The 23,931-nt window shown below is 42.3% G+C and overlaps 1 protein-coding gene across 3 annotated transcripts in view; it reads left to right on the forward strand.

Moving 5' to 3' along the window:
• The window catches only part of GABRB3 (gamma-aminobutyric acid type A receptor subunit beta3), a 258,047-nt gene that overhangs the window by 221,224 nt on the left and 12,892 nt on the right, over positions 1–23,931 (forward strand). For 2 of the 3 annotated variants that reach the window (XM_084841776.1, XM_084841778.1), the window contains 4 exons: positions 11,431–11,513; positions 14,221–14,358; positions 21,495–21,647; positions 22,837–23,081. In XM_084841776.1, the coding sequence (XP_084697902.1) occupies positions 11,431–11,513; positions 14,221–14,358; positions 21,495–21,647; positions 22,837–23,081 (619 nt within the window). Of the gene's footprint in view, positions 1–11,430; positions 11,514–14,220; positions 14,359–21,494; positions 21,648–22,836; positions 23,084–23,931 lie in introns of all 3 variants that reach the window. The other variant, XM_084841777.1, reaches the window with a different exon arrangement.

Consider the following 23,931-nt stretch of genomic DNA (forward strand, 5'->3'; position numbering starts at 1 on the left):
GGGGAGTTCAGCTTCCCATACCTTCCTGCATTGTTTCCACCTGCATGAAGTTTTATAAATATCTTCTTCCTGATTTCTTACCTCTCACTCCAGGAGAGCTCTTTTGGAGCCTGTGTAGAAAGTTTTCCCCAGATAAATGTCCCTTTATATCAATTCCATTTATTTTTGGCTTTCCAAGACTGAGGGCTATGTAAAATGCAAAGTCTTCTGAGCAGGCTTAAATTGTCCTTTGCTGACAGGAACTCTGGGAACTGGAGTTCTTATTCCACCTACTCAATGAATTAGGAAAAATAAAGAGCCATACTTCCTGGAGTTCATGGAGGAGCAGCTTAGAAGGAACCACAACTTTAGCCTCTAGTGCTGTTTTCCCTCCCCAACGTGGCGAATTTAGGAAAGGGATGGGAAGGAGGAAAACTGGCAGATGAAATGGGTAGCACCAAAGAATTCTGAGGGCATCTCTACACCAGCCTGCATTTAAAATGCAGATTTCTGCTTCTGTTTTAAATGCAGGATCATGACTCCCTTTTTCACGTGCTTCCTTTTCCCCCTCCCCCACGCTTCTCCCTGTATCTGAGTCTTCCATATCTTTCATTGATCTGGCACCTCTTCTTGCCGCATTTCCTCTTTTCACAGAGGAAACTGAAGTGGAACACAATGGGGTTATTTGATAGCTCATTATTTGCAATCTATTTAAAATGGAACAAAGGGCATTTAGTGCAGGAGATGCCTTGGATGATCACGGCATCATGTAAAGAGCTCGCAAAGTTCCATGAAGAAGCAATCACAATCATAGGACAAAAGCTCTGTGTGAAGAAAGCCTCAGTGAAGGTGAAAGTCAGAGGGGAGTTGGCTCATCCTGTAGTGGCTTGAGGATTTTGAAACTGGGGAGTTCCCTTCCAAATCCTCTCATTTCCAAACTTTTTATCCATATGCCCTACTTTCAGTGCAGTATAATTTGTCCTTGAAAAAGTAGGTATCATTAGAACATATGTGGGCACCACCCACATCGGTGTCCAATTTGCCCCACCCTCACCATAAACCCTGCCAGTGGGGTGGAAGGCACAGGGGAAGAGTCATCCCCATATTCTTTCCTGCCTATGTAGATCACACTCCTCCCTGCCGACAAAACAGCAGATTGGCAGGCTGTGGGGAGCATGATTGCAAGGGGAAGGAAAATGGAGGGGGGAGTCATTCCCATGCACCTTCTTCCCTGTGTAGATCACTCACCTCTGAGCCTGTCAAACAGTGTGTTTAGTAGGCAGGGAGTGCAACTGCAAGGGGAGGAAGCACACAGGATGAGTCAACCCCATGCACCTTTCTCCTCTGGCACAGGCGGGGGGGGGGAGTGTGTAAAGTGACTCTTCTCAGCCCGTTTGACTGTGATTCAATCAGGGTGTGTGATTGCAAGGGGGAGGAAGGTGCATTGGGTGAGTCATCCCTGCGTGCCTTTCTCCCTCTGCAGATAGCCCTCCTCCCAGCCCAGCAAAAGGCTGTTTGTCAGGTTGGGAGAAGCAGGATCTCTTCCTGTTGAGGAGAGCCTGTCACCACCAGAAAGCAGAAGCTGTCAGTTGCATGATCCTTTCTTTCAAAAGGATCTCAATGCACAGTGCAGTGAGGTTTAAACCTCTTCATCCCCACACACTGAGATGGGGGGAGGTGTGTGTGTGTGTGTGTGTTTCTGTCTGGGTATGGGGAAAGGGTGTGTGTTTGAGAATGGGGTACAAAGGAGAAGGCTGGGCATGTGTGGCCCCCAAGCCACTGTCCCTCAGCCAAAAGGTTGCCTACCCCTGATTTAGTTGTTAGGAAGCTGCTGTCTTGTGCTGAATCAGATCTTTGGACCATCTAGCTCAGTATTATCTTACACTTATGGGCAGTGACTCTACAAGGTTTCAGACTTTACATTAGCTGCATAGTTCTGACCTTGAGTACAGGACATTTCTCCCCCATCCCACATACACAAATTGCAAGTGCAGGGGCCCTGATCCAGATTGCGACCATAGTGTGGGAAGCAGGGGGCATTAACCTTTTGCCCCCCCCTGTGGTCCAGAATGGGGCCCCTGCATCCGCAATTTGAATTGCTAGAAAATGTTTCCACGTATAGTAGGGTACAAAGGATTAATGTCTACGTATCCCCTCCTCGAGAGGTCAAGAACTGGATCAGGCCTCTAATGCTGGCAATTTATGGGGCGGGGGAACTCACTCAAGGCCAGAACTATGCAGCTAAGGTAAAGTGTAGTTTGGACCTCAGGTAGAGCAAGATGACCACTGCATAATTTCTTACTAGGGTTGTTGTTTGCAAAAGGAATGAAATGTATGGAAAATACATTCCATTTTAGTGAAAGTAAGATCCATGATACTTTCATTCCTGCTCACAAAACATCCCCCCAGAAAATATGAGCAGTCTTTCATTACTTCTATACTCATTTCTATAATATCACAAAGATAGCAAGAGAAGCAGTTTGTATATTGAACAAAGCCAAATAGCCAGTGAGTAATTACTCAATATGAAGTTGAACGTATCATGCCAGACTCTAATGTAAATTCAACAAATAATCACAAACTCTGGGGATAAATTGCTCAAAGCAAATAAATGCTTACATTTGATCTTCTAGTTGTATGATTTCATTTAAATTCTCCTTGCTCTTTAGTGTCAGAATTTTATTTAACATGTCGAGTAGATGTCAATTACAATTACTTCTGTGGAAATTAAAGCTGCTCAGGGGCATTTACTTCAAACTATTTTCAACAAGCACAAGTTTGTTGTATATGTCTAACTGTGTGACTAATAATATTAATCCAGATAGTACCAAACTGTGTTGTGAGCAGTTTTAAACAGCAAATCTTACTAACAGCAGCCTTGGGTGTTAACAGCTATGTGCACTTCTAGCCATTACATTACCTATATGCAAGTTCCCTTCTAACATTGCAAGTATTGCTAGTTGAGCATGGAAATAACACTGCATTCATATGGCAGCACTTCTTCAGCAATGTCTGAGGACACTCTTAGCATTGTAAATTGTAATGGAATACCAAATTCTACAGGGGATAAAATTCATGACAGGAATTTACAGTTGGTTGAAAGCCAGAAGTCATCCAGATTAAGTGATTTGCAGATTTAGATGATCAAACTTTTAGATAGTGTTTTTAAGTTTGTGGAGTAACATAAATGTGTACCTTGTTCATTCTTGACAACAACCCTGTGAGATAGTTTCCTATTGGAGCTTGAGTTCAGAAAGTGACAGCTGGAATGTAGAAGTTGAGAAATGGTGACCTGCATAAGTTTATTCAGCCTGTGGATGAGGAAAGGGTTGGATTCTGATTAAAATCCAATACTGTAGCCATTGATGAGTTTTTGTAGTTGATTCTCTACATGTTTTGAAGATTTATCACACTGCGGTAGATTTTATGTTCACAGAGAAATATTAAAAAAAAAAAAACACCAAAGGCTCCAGCATATTTGTGGGATCCATATACATATCTGTATTTAAAAATATGGGATGTAGTGCACAAAAATCAAAATTAGATTCTAATTAACTATATCATTTTCTTCCCCACCTCCCTCTTCACCCCATTTTAAGACACCTTCCATAGTCATAAGCATTATGAATGAGATGTTGAACTGCAGAACAATATAGTAGCTTGCACATTTTCAAAGAGAAAGCTCACATGGACTCAAGCAATGGAAAATATGTGAGGCAAACACAAGCTCACTCCCATATATATTTGCTTTTTAAAATTTATTTATAGCTTTGTGAAGCTAGGATGCAAGTATCAAAAGCAAGCCCATATATCCCTGTAAACAGAGTACAATTCTGTCACAATAACATTATAAGTCATTCATTCATTGTTGCTGAAACAGACTACTCAGTCAGTGGCCCCCCAAGCTGTCTATGTTGCTGGACTATACCCATTTAAGATTGCAGGGGAGGCATGTGAATTCTTCCCCACAACAATAATTCCTTTAATGCTAGCTATTAGTAGGGGTAGGGAATTCAGGTGAATTTCACATATCAAGGTAAGGGCCCAAGACTTAGAAAACTGTATACTTTTTATTAGATTTACACAGATCTTCATCTCAGCCATTTCAACTAATTTTGTGCTGAGATAAAAGTAGATGGAGGACATCCTGCCCTTGTGCCGTGACACTCTAATTAAAAATGTGCCACTTGGTCTGTAAATATTTAAACCTCAGATTTTAAACAGTGGCTGACTACATCCATGTACTTGTGAGCATCATTAAATGAAACCTTGCAGAGGTTGTACTCCAGAGGGAGGGGAAATACTATTTATCCAGATGTGTAATAGAAGGCATATAATATATTCAGTATGATTATAAGTGACTATGGCTTCAATCCTATAAACACTTACCTGGGCTTACTTCTGAGTAAACCTGGACTTGTACTGTATGTTGCTTAAAATGGAAATGTCTTATGGAGCTGGATTGCACATGAACTTGCTATATTAAGGGATAATTTTCACAAGCATATGAACTGCTTGATGTCTTTTATTCAACAGTTGATAATCCAGTGAATTGCTTCCATTAATATGATGAGAAAAATTATGTGAAAGCAACGAACGGTCTTGTGGCACCTTAAAGTCCAACAAGTGTATTATGGCATATGCTTTCTGGATAACATTCCATTTCTAAACATAATGTGGTGAATGTTTCACATATGCAGCTCATCTCTTGAAGTGCAGTCAAGAAGTGATGAGCATTTATGTGTGAATGTTGTCAGGATCTGCCCCTTTTCAGCGTGCAACTCCTTTGCTGAGGGAATTACACTGGCAGCCTATTTGCTACTGGGCTGGTTTTAAAGTGTCAGTACTAGTGTACAAAGCCCTAAGCAACTTGGGACCAGGATACTTGAAAGAGCGCCTCCTTCCTTACCAACCTGCCTAGTTACTGAGGTCATCAGAGAGCATGTCCCTGGTGGTTCCACATGGACCCATGGCCCAGCTGGAGTCCACCAGGAAAAGAGCCTTCAGTGTGTTGGTCCCCTTCCTATGGAACTCCTTGCCTTTGGAGGTCAGGTATGCGCCAACGTTGTGTTCCTTCCATCGCCTCCTGAAGACATTGTTATTTCAAGAGGCCTTCCTTGAGTGACCAGTCATGGTTTATTAAATTCGGCCTTATTAGAACTTGTCTTTTAAAAAATGTTTTAACTGTTTAACATGGTGCTTTATTCTTTGATCTTTGCTGTTCACCAGTCTGAAATCTTTTGATGTGAAGTGGTATATAAATATTGCAAATAAATAAATAAATAAATAAATAAATAAATATTAACGTGTAATAACAAAATCCTAAACACATTTACTAGAGAGTAAATCCCATTTAAATTAGAAATAGTTCTGACTACACAGATAGAGCAACATATTAAGTTTCACAATAGTCTTATTAATGTAACTAAGGGTGCAATCCTATGCATGTTTAGACAGAAGAAAAGTTATACAACACCCAGCAGGCCTCATGCTGGGAGTTGTTGGCCCTAAGGGTGCAATCCTATACCCACTTATCTGAGACTAAGACCTATTGAACTCAATGGGACTTACTTGTGAATAGACATGTATAGGACTGCACTATTAGAGGCTAAAGTTGTTATATAATTATAACTTATTTGAAGATTCCTTTTCTTCCAAGCATCTAAGCTGTGCAATATTTTATTAAAAATATAGGACTATGATCCTTCCTCACAAAGCTGTAGCACCTACAGAGAGAAGGACTGTACCTGTTTAAAGTGTGTTTGATCTAGGGATGTCAGAGAAAACTGCCACGGACCACAATGAGGATTCCGTGGCGGAAAGAATCCCTTACCTTCGCCTCCCTGCGGAATCCTCCCTGGCTGGATCCTCCCTGCCAGCAGCTCCGGAGCACCAGCAATATGGCCACCATTGCCATGCTGTATCGCTGGCTGAGGCTGACTCTGGACGCAAATGGTGTCCACTATGCCAGTTGCAGCTGTAAAGCTTTTAGATTAAGCTAAATGCAGCCGTAAATGGGCTTTACAGCCACAAATGGCATCTGCTAAGCCATTTGCGTCTGTGGTTTTTCATGCGATAGGCTACCCATTTACGGCTGCATTTAGCTTAATCTAAGAGCTTTACAGCCACAAATGGCGTAGTGGACACCATTTGTGTCTGGAGTCAGCCTCAGCCAGCGATACGGCATGCCAGTGGCGGCCGTATCACTGGTGCTCGGGAGCCAGTTGGCAGCTCTGCGGAATCACTGTGGAGCGGAGCCAGCCAGCAAGGATTCTGGGGGGAGGGACAGATCGCCTTCCCCCCAAGGGTGGATTCCCCAGCGGAGAAGCAGGTAGGGAATCCGCCCATCCCTAGTTTGATCACATATATTTTTACTTTCTATCTACCTGACGTGCTTTTAAATGTGATACCACTTTTAAAAGGCACAGAAAGGTAAGTTAAGGGCTAGGAACTGTCTTGGGGTATGTTTCCACTGGCGATGTACTTCAGCCTGGCTGGGTGTTGAGGTCACGCGGTTTATGTGACATCGTGGCCATCCAGCAGGCATCCTGGAGTTTATCACGGAACAAACAGTTCTTCTGAGATTGGTTATAGTCCAACTTTTCCTCTTTACTTTACGGTCCCGTTTGGGTGTGTTCCTTCACCCGCACTTGCATAGGTATCATAGTCCTGCCCATGGGAGCATGTATCCCTGCCTGTGACCTCAATGACCCAACCCTTTCCCTCCCTGTTTTCTGGAAGTTTCAATGCCATTTTGGAGCAGGATGCTGAAGGTTCAACTTTTAAAAAAAACACATTGAAAATAAACGCACAATCAATAGTGCACATAAGCATGATATCGTAGGCAAGCAAGTGCTCCCACTACAGCCTGAACATAAGTTTTATCTCAGGTCACTTCCCCCACTTCCCATGGGGAGGAGCCATGGCTAATATTCTTTTGTGTCCTTCAGTCTCCTTTTGCAAGCTTTATAGTTCAGCTTTCGTGTATTATATGCTAAGGCACCATCTCATTAGAACACAATTGCACAGATCTATCAGTACACATACTCCCCATGTCAGTCAGTATCTTGCTATCACTCTATCATGAAATGGCACTAACATGCATTTGCATTATCCCGTGATAGCGCATTAGTTCAGGGGTGCTCGCTGACTCCTGTTGTAGTCAATGAGGCTTGTTCCCCAAAATGCTCTATCATGTGTTTGTGCTATCGCGCAATAGCGCATTTATTCAGGGGTGTCTACTAATGCGGTAGCCTGGTATTTAGAGGGAAATTAAAAGATGGGCAGAATGGGGCATTGGACTGGGAAGTCTACTCAGAAGGAAATCCTGTTGTGGTCAATGAGGCTTGTTCCTTGGATTGCCATTAAGAGGACTAGAGCCTGGAGTGGGGAGCCTCTCCTACTGGTTAAGCAGCCCCTGCCAGTCTGGTAACATTCACTTCCAGTCCCCCCACCCCACCCGGTAGTATGTTTCTGTCAGCAACTTATAATGGTGCGGTGCACTCCTTCATGGAGCCATGCGCGGAGCCATGCTGATTTCATGAAAACTCCGGTATCGTTTGCTTCACCCTTCCGTTTCTGTGGAAACATGGCCTTGGTTTATTGGAACAAATCATTTTATGTTTGTTCTTTTTAAAAATAACAACAACTGAATCCCTTGACACCTGAAGACTAATAAATTTATTCTGACATAAGATTTCATGGACCCTGTTCAATTGATGTTGATATAATTTTTTAAAACATAGATTTTAGCTTGTCTGCTACATTCCCACTACATTTGAATGGTTTGCAAAACAATTTACTTTCCTAATTAATATAGAAGTTTGTATAAATTCAGCAATTACCAAGATGGTGCATTTTTTTAAAAAAATGAGTTTGATTACCCATCCATTTAAGGTGCCATGATTTTCAGGGGGGGCGGTGTGTGATTTGGTATTACTTGCCCATGTTAAGTCACAGCTGCTGCTGTCATACTGGAGAAATATAGTCTCCGTATAGTAAATAGTTCTGTGCACCTTGCCTGGGGAATTAGCTGGGCACTGGCAGATGCTTGGTAAAAAGGAACTCTTCCCCGAAGCCACAGACCAGCTGCAGGGACACTCTTCACTCAGAAGCTATTGCAGTACTTATGAGTTTTGTTTATTCTCTCCCCTCCCCCTGCATTCTGTAATGTGAATCCTTCAGAAATCTTATGCAGCCTTTCCTCTCAGAGTTTTGTATGCGTGTGTAGGGGACAACAGTATAACCCCAGGACTAAATTACTAAGAGCATCTCTACACCAGCCTAAAATCCTGTATTTAAAATGGGGCTTTGTGCTGCCATTTTAAATGCAGGATCACAATGGACTCCCTTTTCCCCCTCCCCTTTCCCGCTCCCTCTCCCCATTTTTGAGTCTTTCATTATCTTTCATTGAACTCGTTCCTCTTCTTGCCACTTTTCATCTTTTCACAGAGGGAACTTAAGCGGAACACAGATGGGGTAATTTGATAGCTCATTATCTTCGATTTAAATTATTCTATTTAAAAATGGAATAAAGGTCATTTAGTGCTGGAGACACCCTGGAGGTTCACAACATCATCTAAAGGGCCCACAAACTTCCATGAGCGAGCAATCTCAATAGCAGGATAAAAGCTCCATGTAAAGGAGCCCTGAGACTGATGTTCCTACTTTCAGTGGTTTTTTACCCCTCTTAACTTTTCCAGTTTATTTGATTTTCTGCCCTCTTTGATATACAGAGCAAGAAAAGCCCCCCCACACACACACCATGTGCCACTCCTTGACCTTTCTGTTTATATTCAGGGTCCCATCCAAACATTTATTGTGCAATTGCCCTGCCACAAACACAGGATTTTATTTGTAACATTACCATGTTTTCCTACTGCTTCTTTTCCCTCCCCTTATCTCAAAAAAATCTGCTAAAGAGTGAAAGATGCAATAGCTGCACAGTGCCTTTTGATTGACAGTACTAGGAACTATCCATCTGGAAACAGCCCAGGAATAACCATATCCCACTGATTCTCACACCAGGTTTCTGATATGTCCACTATATCAATGTTCCCATTGAGCACCCAGCATTCCAGTTCTCCATCTTGCTTGGATGCTTTTAGTATTAGCATATGTCATAAGCATTGTGTCCCTTTCCAAATGTCCTTTTGGGTGCACATTTGCCTTACAGCCCTTTGGTCTCTTTAAATGACTGTAATCTTCTTCTGCATGCTCATTTCCAAGTTACAACTTGGCAAGGCAGGTAACTTGGAATATTACTTCATCAACCTTTAGTATTTTTCACTGAGTAAGTACTGACATTTTATCACACCATTATAAGGCCTTTCTGATAGTAACATTAAGGGTGCAATCTTTATAGATGTCTAGCCTAGATATCCTAAGCCCTACTGGCAAGAACCCAGCAGGAGAAACAGCAGAGGCGTTCCGCCTCTTGGTCCTCCTTTGGAACATTCTGTGTTAGACAGGCCTCTAACTCACACTTGCTACCAGGGGAGGGACAGGAGTGGAGAGGCCATTGGATCTGGCCGTCCCACCAATAGACCCTGCCCCATCCCTTGCTTTCTTTCTCTTCCAGGGAGCCAAGCAGACGGAAGGAGGTGAGCATCCAAAGTGAATTACAAAGAAGAGTAACTGGCTCTCTGGATGCAAGATAGAATTTGTTGTAAGAGGCCCAATATGTCAATCTACTGGTGACTCAGTAGACACAGGAAACACTCCTTTGCTGAAAAAAGTCTGCAGACTTTTTTCTTTACCCCCTGAAGAAGGTCTAAATAAGAAAAAAGGCTGAAATGCATTGGGCCTCTTACAACAAATTCTATTTTGCATCTTGAGAGACAGTTTCTCTTCTTTGTGATTCTTCCAGGGAGCCACCATGGATCTTTCTGTGATGGCTGTGAGCGGCTTGTGGAGGGGGAGAAAATCCCAACTTGGCTCTCCCCCCACAAGGTCATAGCTCCATCTATGGCCTCAGAAGAGGAAATTCTCAGCATCCTATGGCCCCTCAGATACTGTCTGGGGGCCACAGGATTGCTGTCTAAGTGTATCATGCAGTAATAGGTCCTGAATGTACTCTGAATCAATCATATGATCAATTCATTATGGTCACAAACTTGTTTGTTTATTTAAAAAAATTACTCTGCTTTTTGGCTTCAATAGACCCCCAATGAGGCTTTCACCCACTTAAAAGCAAAATATGATATAATGATAGCAAGCAAAAATAAAAGCAGATGTACATGTAAATGTACTTGACTCACATGAGAGTACAAGTCCATAATCTTGTAAAACAGCTGTCACCACAGTTGTTTAACTCTATGATACATGGTGCAGTTTGGTCATTGTTTTTACAATGTTATGTTTTGTTAAGTTGTTATTATGTGCTATGAGGAAAGTCCTTCCTAGAGTGGGTGCAGCAATTCTCATAGGACTTAAGGCATCCCTGTTTCTCTTGCTTTCTCCAGCACATACACAGGCAGAGCTCCAGATCATTATGGAGAATGGGATTGCTGTGGAAATCTCTCATGGTCCTATCCAGCCCTCCTTTTCTACACTGTGCAAGTCACTCAAGCTCAGGGGCTCAATAAACTTGGGCTACCCAGAGAATGAGGACCTATAGTCACACTTTGAAGCCCATTTCCTATAATGCCCTGTCTACTGCCTGTTCTTTCACATGCTGTTGGTGGGGAGAGAAGAAAAGGGGCTCTTTTCAGTCCTATGGTAATTACTCCATGCATCAGTGAATGTATAAATATCCCAGGGATTTGAGATCTGCCAGAGAGGTTGTGCTTAGAATTCCAACTTCAGCTGATGCCAAGACTGACTTTCACAAAGAATAAAAAGCTTAGTGTAACCATGTGGAATGCATTCTTCAGTAGCTCTCCCAACAATGTTGAATGCACTCTTCATGTGGGGAAGTGCGTGCAGCCCCTTCACTGATTGCTTTCTAGAAATGGCAAAAACTTACTTGTTTTGTGTCGCCTTTGACAATCTCCTGCTTATTTGATAAGCTGCTGTTGAATCATCTTGTTCAACTTGAAATTTTGTCTTGCTATTTTAATTGTTCTGTATGACTTGTTTTAAATATAAACCATTTTGTAACATATTTGAAAACCAGTATATATGTACTGTAATTAAATATGTACTTCTCTTACACTAACAAGGATAGTCTTTCATTAGTATTATATTTTTTGCTTTGCAAATTATCATAAACCTATGAAAGAATACATTTTTTAATGAATCAGTAAAATCAGTTTCCCATCCATTTGTCTTGAGTTGTATATGGTTGTGCAGGAAGAGAGACATTAAGCTCCAGTGAAGGAAGAGCTACCTAATTATAAACTCATGTTCTTGTTATTTATCAGTCCTTATTTTTCTAAAAAATATTATTTTGATTTATGGTGATATTGGGTTTGGGTCCTATAATACTGATCTTGTTGTGTTTTGTTTCAGGATCACAACCACCGCAGCTTGCATGATGGACTTGAGAAGATACCCATTAGATGAACAGAATTGTACACTGGAAATAGAGAGCTGTATGTAGATACACAGATGCTTGTTTTACTAATTTCAGTCAGGTGCAGTATTTTGCACAAAATAATAACTTTAATTTATTTATTAATTTAAGCGGAATGTATTATCTGGTTATTTATTTGGTTGTTTTCTCATATACACTCATATCATGTCCTGAGGCCTCAGAGTAGGCTCAGGGCTGGCATCAAAGGTCAGCATTGCTGGGCATCTGCCTAGGCTCACACCCCAATGGGGATCCATTGACAAACCCAGAACCCCTGCTGCTCTTCCTCCTTGCTACAGCGGCGTGTTCAGCTATCCTCTCCAAGTGACTGAGCCATGACAGGAACAAGGAGAAGGATGAGCAGCATCCACTTGCCTTGCCTTCTTCCTCTGGGTGGTGGTGCAGATTGGATCCAGAACAGCAGTGCGAGCAAATGGACAGCAGCGATAGAGATGAAAAAGAGTGGGGCTACTGAGGGAGGGGTGGCCCCTGAGGACATCTTGCCCAAGGTGCACCCCCCGCAAACCTGGGGCCAACACTGGGTAGGGTAACATAGGACAAAATAGCAGCTTCTGAATACTATATCTATTGGGTGTGATCCAGGCAAAGTTAAGCACGTGCAGCTTCAATAGATGTAAATGGAAAGGTTAAGCATGTGCATAAAGGTTCCCCTTTAAGATCCCAGTAAGGACTTTTTAAGTCCCATTAAGGACTTAACTTTGTCTGGTTTATGCCCATTCTACTTTTTTCCTCTTAAAAAATTGGGAGATCTTTTTTTTTCATTTTTTATATGGAAAAATAAGTTTCTATCACATGATTTGCAAGATGTTGTGAAAAAAATTTGAAACTGAAAGGCATGAAAAAGTGAAATGCCAGTCTGATTAGGCAAGAGCAATGACTAGATGCTTATCTACAGCACAGCAGAACTGGTGTTCGTGTTTTAATCAGATTCACTTTGAAGACAGCAAGCACTGAGATTCAATTTGCGTTCAGTTTACTTTATTATGGATAAGTGATCTTGATACAGCCCCCCTGGGCTGTCAGATAGATCTACTTATGATTAGAAATTCAGTTCCACATAACAAGTAGAATCTCCCTCTCCAATCTAGTTGTTTTTTGTAATTGGAGTGTTCATATCATTTAAATTTGTGTTGCAAGAGCGCCCGCTTTTTCTTCTACAATGTGGTGGGTACAGGGAATTTCTACATACATAAAATATCAATACACGCTAATGAACTCTTTTGTGTAAATTACACTTGGCCTACTCCCAGTCCTGTTGAAGTTAATGGGAGTTTTGCCATGAATTTCAAGGAGAGAACTAGGCCATCTGTCTCAGATTTGCCTCATAGCACTGCTAAAATCTTTTCCTGATTTTTTTTCCATAGGATTAGACATTTTTCACACTACTCTAGTTGTTGAAGTAGCTGTGTTGTAAGGTACATATATGCCATTTTTATAGGGGGCTGAATATTATTTTCATCCAATCACTTCAGCCAGGATATCACTACTCTGAGCAGTGGTTGCATTGTTGACATTGCAGGGTTAACATGGACAGTGAAGACCATGCTAGTCGTTTCATCTTGTTTTCAGTGTACTTGGTGCCGGGTAGGGGTGGGGTGGGGGAGACCTGCTTTTCAGGGTTCATTTCCAGTACTCCTGATTTTGCTTCAGTTTTGATCCAAACTGTAGAAAACTGAAGCATAAACCCCCTGTGACCTACCATTTTAAGCAGAACATTCTTGCTGGAAAGAGCCTGTTTATATCTACAACTGTGTGGAAAGTCTCCATGCAAATAATTGCTACAAAAGTAGATCTCCCCCTGTCATGTCCCCCAAATCAAAAAACCTTTGTGACCTTCTGCCCTTTGTTTGAGGGCTCTATGCTGTTTGATAATTAGTTCCTTTAGTCCCCCCTTTTTTTTTTACAGAGGCTTCTTAACAGAGACTACATGATCCCAGCCAATCAGGGATTGCATTTGCAGCATGATGACATCATGACTCAGTAATGATGCCATGTAGCCAATCATATTTGGCTATAGGACAACATTACACAGATAATTCAGAGCTAGGATGATTTTTCCCACCCTTATGCTGAATTGCTGAAAGGTGTACTGCTTTTCACAGGGTATTCCTGTGAAATATTTCAGTATTCCTGAAAAAAGCCTCCTATTTTGTCTCGTTTTTGACTATCCGTATCTTTACATTTATTGTGTAAATTCTTCGCAGGTGGATAAGAACAACCATGCAATACGTATCTATTAGTTTCTTGTAAACACATAACTACAGCATGAATTCTTAGTATGAAGACAAGAGAAAATGGTTTTGCCCCTCTAAATATAAACAAACAAAAACAAAGATAGATGATATATCTGATGGGCAGTGGTTCTCATCCTGGGAGCTGACAGATGTTTCAGGCAGATCTGTGGAAAAGAGACGGACTCAGAGTCTAATAGGCCCATGGCTTGTTCTTATGGTTCCTGAACGATGGACGTCCTTCATAGCTTGATAGATACATTTCATTATTAGTCAACAAAATATGATTGGGAAGACACATTCTACTGCACTGGTTGGGAGAGGGTATGTTTGATGCTCTTCTCTGGGGATCAATAAAGACTCAAACAAAATTATGGCAGGGAGGAATAATCAAGAATTTTGCATTTCCTCTAGCAACTCTCAGTATTATATTTTGAGACCCAAGATGCTTAAGCATTTGTATGTTGTTTACAGATGGATATACAACAGATGACATAGAATTTTACTGGAGAGGTGGGGATAATGCAGTCTCTGGAGTGGAGAGAATTGAGCTTCCTCAGTTTTCTATTGTGGAATACAAACTGGTGTCCAGGAATGTCGTGTTCGCCACAGGCAAGTGCTTCTTATGTTGTAGATTTCCCACTTTATTAGCTCTTTTGTATATGCCCATTTTTGTCTTTATATGGCCATAGAGATGACTTAAGTTTGCTTCCTGGTCATAGCTATAAAAACAAAGGACACTTCAGTGTTAGGGGGACTGAAATAAAGGATAACTGGTTATGTTCCATGCTTTTATGGTGCTCTGGAGTAAAGGATATAAAGATTTGCATCCAAAACCACTGTGGGCACAGGGGTGTTGCTAGGTTCTTAAAAGATCTGGGGCACAGGCCCATAACACACATTTGCATATGTGTGTTTGTGTGTGTGTGTGTGGTGTGTGCATGTGGTGTGCTTGCATGTGTGTATAGATTACATACATACATAAGAAGTGTGCAGTGATGCCCCCTCCCACTTCAACTCAGACCCTGATTCAGCATTTTGGAAAACATCCCGCTTCAGCTTGGGGCAATTTGTAGTCGGACCATTTCAGCTCAGCACCAAACCTGAGTCAAGGTTTGGAAAAATGAGTCTTCATGCTTCCTGTTGACTCCAATTGGAAATTAAAAACAAAAACAAAACTGTAACTTTTTCTCTTGGTCAGAACTGGATGATCATTTCAGGCATAGTAGCCCCCTAGAAGGGGATTACACCTGCCCAATGTCAGAAAAATAGGTGCAGGGTTTATATTTTGATTTTCTTTTAAAGGGAACTGCCAATAACATTTTTATTACTTGGAAGAATTGGATAAACATTTCAGGATTCATTGCCCCATCAGAGGAGATCATGTCTCCAAATTTCAGAATGATAACTACAAGGGTTTTTGTGCAAGGGTGGCCTTGACATTTTGAGGTCTCCAAAAGAGGACATACTTCTCTCCTTATTTTCCTTGTGGACCATTGTTCTGAAAGTTACAGACAGCCTAGAGCTGTCCCTAAGTAAGAAACCAGCAAATTTCAGAAGGATAGGTGCAGCAGTTCATGTGGAAGGGGAGTTCTCCAGTTTGGGGGAGGGAGTGATTTGCTTTCCCTTCACCCCTTTCTCAATAGTTTTTTTGGGTAAATTTGTATGAAAATGCACAGGTCATTACAAGTGTCTCCCAGGCAAGAAACCTGCAAAGTTTCTGAAGGATATACATGCATGCAGATTTAGAATGACTAGAATTTATTTACATTTCACCAATATAAGCAGCAGGGGAACATGGGTAGGAAGGTGCTATTGCACTCATGTCCTCCTTGTGGGTTTCCCGTGGGCATCTGGTTGGCCACTGTGTGAACGGAATGCTGGACTAGATGGACCATGGTCTCATGCAGCATGGCTCTTCTTGTGTTCTTAAATATAGAGTGCCTCCGAGCATATGCAGAATGCTTTCTTTCACCACTGAGCACTTACATTCTCCCCCTACCAATTCTATTCCCCTCTATGCAATCACCCCTCCTCTTCCTACCATCCTCCAGCAACTCTTCATAAAAACAGTTCTCTTGTTCTGTGCAACTCTCCTCTACTTCCTCCTTGTTATGCACAAGCTGTCAATGTACCTTCCTCCCCATAACTTTATTTGTGCCAAGACTTCATCAGGTTTCAGCCAATGAGTCTGTTTTAAAAACTAGGATTAAGTTATGGAGAAACTCTGAGCATGTACAAAGTGCCTTTCCCTCACCACGAGGGATGTACAAAAGTCACTTACCTGGTCCCGAAGCTTGCTTTGCAGTGGGGGGGAGTCGCTTCGGTTCTCCCCCCGAAGTTCAGGCCGGGGGGGAGGCGCCCCGCCTCGCCCGGCCAAAATTCAGGCCGGGGAGAAGCGCCCCGTCTCCCTGACCACGAAATAAAAAAGTGAATGTAAAAAAAAAAACCCACACACACGTGATAGGCTACGTAATGATTTACGTAGCCTATCACGGCTAGATTTCCAAAGTCAGCCGTGATAGGCTACGTAAATCATTACATAGCCTATCATGGGTGACTTTGAAAAAAAAAAACGCGTACGCAAAATAGCGTTGCTCTTATTTCCACCGTAGTCTACGTAAATCTTTACTTAGACTACCCAGGCCCAAATAAGGAATGCAAATGGCGGCACCCATGGGCGCCGCCATTTGCGTACGTGCTTTTTTTTTTTCAAAGTCACCCGTGATAGGCTACGTAACGATTTACGTAGCCTATCACAGCTGACTTTGGAAATCTAGCCGTCATAGGCTATGTAAATCGTTATGTAGCCTATCACGTGTGTGTGTGTGTTTTACATTCACTTTGTAATGGCGGCGGTGGCAGCCGGTCGGAAGTCCGGCCGCCGCCCCCGCCCCCGCCGAAATGCCGCCAAAATGCCGCTGGGACACGCCGCCGAGAGGGACATTCGAGGGAGGTAAGTCCCATCCCGGGGGGGGCGGGGGGGCAGAGAATTTCACTGCCAATTTCGGGGGGCCGAATGCCTTGGCATTCGGCCTCCCCGAGATTTGTGGAGAAATTCTCCGCCATCCCTACAGTCACCACTGAAGCTAGAGTTCAGGCAAAATGAAAAAAAGACACACAAATTACAAAACATGCGTCAATTCATTAGATGGAATTGGGTAGGCACTGTATTAAGCCTACAATACCATGCTCACAACTCAGGACTTATTTCTGAGTAAACATGCAGAACACCAAGGTGCAAATCTCCCCACAAAAGTAACTTGTGCTGGAATCTTATGCACACTTTCCTGAAGGTAAGCCTCATTAAACATAATGGAGTTTCTGAGTAGACATACATAGGATTGTATGAATGAGCAGTATTTATCTTCCCTCCACTTAAAAAAACAAACCAAAAACTCCTATTTTTATTAAATCTTTCTGTTCATAGGAACATAGAAAGCTGCCTTATACTGAGTCAGACCCTGGGTCCATCTAGCACAGTACTGTTGATACTGACTGGCAGCAGCAGCTCTCCAGAGTTTCAGGCAGGATTCTTTCCTAGCCCTCCCTGGAGATGCTGGGGATTGAACCTGGGACCTTCTGATGGCCAAGCATGCACTCTACCACTGAGCTACAGCCCTTCCTATTGCTGGATAATTGCAACTGACAAAAAAAACAGCCCCAGATTTGTTTCTCTGCAACCATGTGAACCCACTTTTCTCAAGTTCACATTGGACTTGAGTGAGGAGAAGGAGAAAAACCAACCCTCTTGTTTGCTTGTATAAAGTCAAATACAGTTCAGAACTTCTCTTGCCACCAAAGAGAATTCTCTTTAAGGATTCCCCAAGGTATGCTCTGGGTGGAATAAAGAGGAGAAAGAAAGAAAGAAAGAGAGAGAGAGAGAGAGAGAGAGAGAGAGAGAGAGAGAAAGAAAGAAAGAAAGAAAGAAAGAAAGAAAGAAAGAAAGAAAGAAAGAACATGATGGGGGAGGGAAGAAGAAAAGAAGAATGGTGATTGGAAATGTAGGGTGGGGTGGGGGGTAGAAAGAATTCCCTAAGCCAAGTGGCTCCTTTCAGGGAGTTAGTACTTCAAAAGAATTTAGGAGGCTGTGGAGGGTTTGTAAGGATTGCACATACTTAACTTTATGAGATGAGATGGCGGAGGGCTTTTTCTAGCTTTTTTTAAACTGTAGAACCTGTTTAAAAGCCTTAGCAGTTCCTCGATCATGATGTCACATAGTCCTAACCCTCCTTTTGAAATAATTGGAGTCCTACAGCTATTTAGGAGAAATTAAAGTGGAGGGGGAGAAAGAAGTTTGTGGAGGCTGACTGGATCCTTTGGTGTAATGAAGCTACTAAACTTCTGCAGAATCCAAAGGTTCCACTTCGGAGCAGTAAAATCAGGTGCTGTGTGAAATACCAGTATTTCACATGGAGCTCTTTCTTCCCTTCCTTCTCCCTCTTCAAAGTTTCATTGCAAGTGTCAGGAGCACCCTAGCTGCCTCTTTCAGTACACTTCAATAGCCAACTCAAGATACAGATGAAAGGATTCTTTTCAAGGCTTTAATCCTTTTACAACTTAATGACTCTTTCAGATGCTAATCACCAGCGACTAAGCAATGAACAGCAGAGTAGCCTATGCTCTGAGTAGGCAGTTGATCCCCGTTTGAAAGAGAGTCACTTGAAGACCCTGAACTTATGGGCTAGGGAGAGATCCTCCCTCTTTTCCTTGGGTCCACGGGAGGCGGCCGTTGCTTGCGCGCCAAACGGCTGCTATGCCTGCTTTCCGCGCCCTCCATCATTCGTCACTCCCTGCATCTGTGTCGAGCGTCTAGCAAGCCCCCCTCCCACACTTTCTCACTGCTAGGATCACTATCTATCTCAGGAATGCCGGCAGGAGGAAACTCTGCCAGCTGCTGTGCCTGTGAGGGATGAGCTGGCTCCTCTCCCATGGATTGCTGATCCTCCTCAGAATCAGAACTGCTCTGGGCTCAGTTTCCACCCTGACAGCAAGCTCCCAACAGTGGGCATGTAAGAGCAGAAAAGTAGGGGGAGGGGAGGGCTTGCATCTCAAAAAAAACCTACACCAGAGTTTAGGGATAGTGATCTCCTAATGGTCACCTTAAACACCTTCTAATTAGGATCTCTAATTCCCTGCATGACCTGGCAGTTTTTACTGTTTTAGTCTTTATTGTTTTAGTCTTTGAGAAAAGGCTAGCACAAATTTTACACATGGCTAGCACAAAAGCCACTGGAGCTAACTTCCTGAAATTTGGCAGATTCTGTCATCTATATAGGGGCTGCCAGGTCCCCAAATTCCATGCACTTATATGGAAGAACAAAAACATTATAGCTCTTTGCTTTGACACATTTTCTTGAAAAAAGCCATTTTTACCTGTGACTAGCACAAAATCCAGTAGGCATAACTGTCTGAAATTTGGCAGATTCTGTCATCTATATTGGGGCTGCCAGGTCCCCAAACTCTATGCACTTTGTGTGGAAGCACACAAAAAATATAGCTCTTTGCTTTGACAGATTTTCTTGAAAATAGCAAATTGTACCTGTGACTAGCACAAAAGCCACTACACCTAACTGCCTGAAACTGGCAGATTCAATAAGGTCCTTGGGGGCTACCAGGTCTCCAAATGTCATGTATTTATCATACAAAATAAAAAGTTATGGCCGTTTCTGTTTTCCAATGCAAGTCAATGGGAAAATGTAAAAAAGTGGCAATTGGGACAGCTCAAAAGATCCGGGGCACAGCTCAAAAAGATCCAGGGCCCGTGCCCAGGTGAGCCATTATATAACAATGCCCCTGCTGTGGGGCTTGGAAGAATTGGTTGGGCCAAGACTGCCAGAGACATTAGGGACATTCTAGTAGGGTTGGCGGAGAATTTCTCCACGAATCTTCGGGAGGCCGAGTGCTGACGCATTCAGGCCCCCGAAAGTGTTGGGGAAATTCTCCGCTGGCCCCCCGCCCCCCCCCCCCCCCGGGATGGGACTTACCTTCGGCAAATGTCCCTCTCGGTGGCGGGTCCCGGCGGCGGTTTGGCGGCGGTTTGGCGGGGGCGGGGGCGACAGCTGGTCTCCCGACCTGCTGCCACCACCGCCATTGCAAAAAAAAAAAGTAAAGTAAAAAACAACAACACACACACCCGTGATAGGCTACGTAACGATTTACGTAGCCTATCATGGCTAGATTTCCAAAGTCAGCCGTGATAGGCTACGTTGATCGTCACGTAGCCTATCACGGGTGACATTGGGGGGGGGGGAAGCGTGTACGCAAATGGCGGCGCCCATGGGGCGCTGCCATTTGCATTCCTTATTTTGGCACGTCTAGTCTACGTAAAGATTTACGTAGACTACGGCGAAAATAAGGGAACGCTATTTGCGTTGCCCTTATTTTCGCCGTAGTCTACGTAAATCTTTACATAGACTAGATGTGCCAAAATAAGGAACGCAAATGGTGGTCCCCATGGGAGCCGCCATTTGCGTACGCGCTTTTTTTTTCCAAAGTCACCGGTGATAGGCTACGTGATGATTTACATAGCCTATCACAACTGACTTTGGAAATCTAGCCATGATAGGCTACGTAAATCGTTACGTAGCCTATCACAGGTGTGTGTGTGTGTTTTTACTTTTTTTTCGCGGCCGGGTAGACGGGGCGCTCCTACCCGACCTGAATTTCACCGGCGAGGGATGGGGCGCCTCCCCGCCGGCCTGAATTTCAGCCGGGCGAGGCGGGGCACCTCCCCCCCCCTCCTGAACTTCGGGGGGAGAACCGAAGCACCTTCTCCCCACCGCGAAGCAAGCTGCGGGACGAGGAAAGTCCCTTTCGTCCATCCCTACATTCTAGGAAAGTCTTTTAAACTAGAGATTCCAGGGATTGAATTTCTGCATGAAATCATGTGCTCTACCAGACTATGTATCTGTGAAATAGCAGGTACATAGTCTGAGAGTACTCCTAGCTCCATCACTGTCATTGGAAATCCAAGTGCCTGCAGTGGCTAGGACCAGATTGGATATTATATTTATTATGAATTATTCTGTGTTTCATCTTGTTTTGATTGTATTATTTTATCTGTACATCACTTTGGATATTTTTAAATATAAAGCAGCATGGAAATGTTTTTAATGAATAACAAAAATAATTGCCCCTCACCAAATATGTAGAGTTGCTGCAAGTGATGGATCATGCAGACCTTGTACTTTGGGGTAGGGGTGATAATAAGGGGTTATTGTAAATTAGAACAGTAACAATACTTAAAGCACAGACATTTATTGAATTGTACAGCAAGAAGTATGCATTCAAGAACAGCAATGCAAATTCTGTGTCCTGAACCAAGTCATCAGTCAGAATTCTCTTGATTAAAAGATTTTGGGAGTATTGCCTGTGAGTCAAGCTAATTTGTAAACAAAGTAACAGGATAATGTCTGTTGATTGAAAAGAAAAGAAAAGCATTTTACAGTGATATTTGAGAGCTGAGTGATAATTGTAAATTAACTTTATCTGTTTTCTACACAAAACACCAGAAGATTGACTGCCAGATCTTTGTTCACAAGAAAGATAGATTTCTGCTAATGCACATTAATTTCAGTGTGAATGCACTGTATTTCATTCACTGTTCTATAGATATCAAAACAGTCTATCAAATGTGTTTTTGTTTCTATAGAAGGTAAAATTATTCTGTCTTATTAGTGTCATCAGTATTTATATTGGAGAAAAATTGTAACTGAAACCTGTGTATTTCCCTCCATTTCTGATAGGTGCCTATCCAAGACTGTCACTGAGTTTTAAGTTGAAGAGGAATATTGGATATTTTATTCTTCAAACCTACATGCCATCGATCCTGATTACCATTTTATCATGGGTGTCATTCTGGATCAATTATGACGCATCAGCAGCAAGAGTTGCTCTTGGTATGGATTGGAATGAGGATGAGTGGGATATTATTTAATATGTCACATCAAATATGGGTTACTAGAACTTGTTACATGTTAATATTTGAAGATCATGTATACCAAGATCATGTCATCTTGGACGATTCACGATCAGTACACTCATCCCTCAGTGGTGTAACAACCTTTTTGAAATCTCTAATTTGAGTTCCCCAAATAGAAGTAAATTCTGGTATGATTGAATCTGTTGTATGCAGGGACTGAGCTCAGGGAAAGTTTCTGGAGCCCCGTTCTGTCCTTTGCCTCCTCTTTATCTTCCCAGTTCTTCATGGATTCCCACTTGGATTTTATGTTTACAGCTATGGGCTAACTTACAGTTAGATCAGTGTCCTTAAGGTCCATTCATTACAGTGGGACTTAGAAGTGCTGAATTTTCACTGAATTGTACCTAGTCCCATTGTCAGCTCTCATGTGCAAAATATGTACTATTGGCAACATTAATGGTTTTCCAACTTTCTTGCTTCAAGGTACTGTTCCTATATCAACTCATCTACCACAGAACACCTGCATCTTGTAGTGGATTCTTCGAAGTGTTCTAAGGCTCATACACAGTTCACATAGCACTGGTTTGTCCACCATTACCAGTCTTCCTGTTAAGTCTCCAGTGACTCTCCACTGATAGGTTTCCAAGAAATGCTAGGATTTCCTGGAACACAGTTCGAAAACCACTGGGCTACATCAATTCTATATGCTTATAGGATTTCAGAGGGAATCCCCCTTTTAGCTTGCCTTTATGTCTCCTTTCAGCCTATGCCTTTTAAGGGATTTCACATATCACAAATTTGAGCAGCTTTTAGCTTAGCAAAATCAATTTTATAGCAAGTAACATGTAGGTATTTTTGGAGCAAACCAGTACTATAAATCCAGAGACTATTATTTCCTGTTCCAAATCACTTTGATCTTAATAGGCCAGACATCCAAGAAATACTGGAGAAAACATCACTATAGACTTTACAGAGCTATGCTACTCCTTGGAGGAAAAGGCAGGATATACATTTAAATATAAGTAAATAATTAAATAGTTTTCCCTTCTCTCAGTTTCATTGACTAACTCCTAACACTTAAAAGCTCCTGGAAATGGCTTTTAGAAGAAGACACAGACGTAATCCATGAAAGATCTAAATGTACTTGCCTTTCTCCCAATTTTTAGGTATCACAACTGTGCTTACTATGACAACTATCAATACTCATCTCAGAGAGACTTTGCCTAAGATTCCCTATGTCAAAGCCATTGACATGTATCTTATGGGCTGCTTTGTATTTGTCTTCTTGGCCTTACTTGAATATGCCTTTGTCAACTATATCTTCTTTGGGAAAGGCCCTCAAAGGCAGAAGAAACTTGCTGAAAAGACAGCCAAGGCAAACAATGATCGCTCTAAGTTTGAAAGCAACCGGGTAGGATTCTTCACATCATCTACAAATCTGTCTTGTTTTCAGCTCCAGTCTATGGTTCAATATTTAATCAGTAGGATTAAATATACTTACCTTGCATGCTGGGTTGTATCATTGGCTTATGTAGAAATCACATCCACATCCATCACCTTTTATAAATATACACTTAGGCATATAAAACACCCTCATTACAAAGAGAGTGCAAAAAGGACCAGAGTAAGAATTTATGGAGCTGCTGCAAAACATACTTCTGGGAGGCTGGAAGTTCTCAAACTTTGATATCACAAGTAAAAGATACTAGTGAAGAATATACAGACCTGGGAACTTCTCCTTCCATCACTGTCATTGAATGCAATTTCTGTAGCCCCACCTACATTTGGCATGTCTCCAAGGTAGGGAAGTATTCAGTGTGGAATGTATTTTGTTAAGTGTTGAACTGTGCTACTACTTTCTATACTGCCATCATTTCTTTAAAGTTAATGGATAGAAGGGAACATATGTCATGGAGCTGCTGAAATACCATCACCTATTTTTCTTAGAAGATAAGAACAGGGGAGATGCAGAGTTTTTCACTTGTTTGTGTTTTGCTCTTGTTTTTATCTATACTACTAAAACAAAATGTCCACCTATTCAATAGCAAAAAACAAAACCAAACAACACTCATCCCCTGCTCTATGTATGTGTAGGGGAAATTGGGGTGGGGTGCAAGTCTACAGCTTTCCTTTGTGAGTTTGCCTCTGAATTCAAGAGATTATTCATGATGTTCATTCCCTTTCCCCACCCTTAGAGAGTTTGGGGCTATCACAGGAGATGTGGTCACAGTGGGGAAAGAAAGCAGATAAAGATGTGATGT

The sequence above is a fragment of the Heloderma suspectum genome, chromosome 3 (genome assembly GCF_057233095.1).
Source record: "Heloderma suspectum isolate Gila_16-S chromosome 3, 16-S_ref, whole genome shotgun sequence".
Lineage (NCBI taxonomy): Eukaryota > Metazoa > Chordata > Lepidosauria > Squamata > Helodermatidae > Heloderma > Heloderma suspectum.